This window comes from Crocuta crocuta, unplaced genomic scaffold (genome assembly GCF_008692635.1).
Source record: "Crocuta crocuta isolate KB4526 unplaced genomic scaffold, BGI_CrCroc_1.0 scaffold676, whole genome shotgun sequence".
NCBI classification, from domain to species: Eukaryota; Metazoa; Chordata; class Mammalia; order Carnivora; family Hyaenidae; genus Crocuta; species Crocuta crocuta.
In genome coordinates, this window is record NW_027529455.1 from 173084 (window position 1) to 173684 (window position 601).

At 69.1% G+C, this 601-nt stretch overlaps 1 protein-coding gene across 1 annotated transcript in view; it reads right to left on the reverse strand.

The window, feature by feature from the left end:
- Positions 1 to 601, reverse strand: part of FRMPD3 (FERM and PDZ domain containing 3) — a 37312-nt gene that overhangs the window by 2159 nt on the left and 34552 nt on the right. Inside the window, 1 exon segment of the mRNA XM_077760775.1 lies at positions 2 to 601. This exon segment is cut by the window's right edge and continues 1027 nt beyond it. Within this exon segment, the coding sequence (XP_077616901.1) occupies positions 2 to 601 (600 nt within the window).

Below are 601 nucleotides of genomic sequence, written 5' to 3' on the forward strand. Positions count from 1 at the left end.
CTCGCGGGACATGCCGGGCCCCTGCTGCACCGGGCTGCTGCGCAGCTGACAGCTGCAGCGGCCCGGGGCCGGGGGCTGCAGGTACTCGGTGCCCGGCAGCTCCCCCTGGCTTGGCGGCTTTAGGAGCTCCTCGAGGAACTCTAGCTCGTACTGCTTCACCTTCTGCAGTTGGGCCTGTCGCTCGTCAGTCTCCTTCTTCTGGCGGGTGGGGAAGGTGGCAGAGAATAAATTGCGGAGCCGGAAGGGCCCTCGGGACGATTTGGGCTTTGCAGGGCCCTCGGGGGCCAAGTGGGCTCCATCCAGGGTTGTTTCGAGCTTCCTGGAGGGCATGGTGCTCACCTGCCGGCTGGCAGCCTGGGGCCTCAGTGGGCTCTGGCCTCGAGGGTGGCAGCTGGGGCTCTGGCCTCGGGACTGGCTGCTGGGGCTGTGGCCTCGCGGCTGGCAGCTGGGGCTCTGGAGAGCCATGGCATAGCCGGCTCGGGGCACCAGGCTGGTCTCCTCGATCTTGCTGCTTTGGGGCGTGCCCTCCAGCTGCCCCTTGTCCCCCTGGCTGGAGACGGCGCCCTGCTTGTGCAGGGCCGGCTTAGCACCCTCGGGCCCG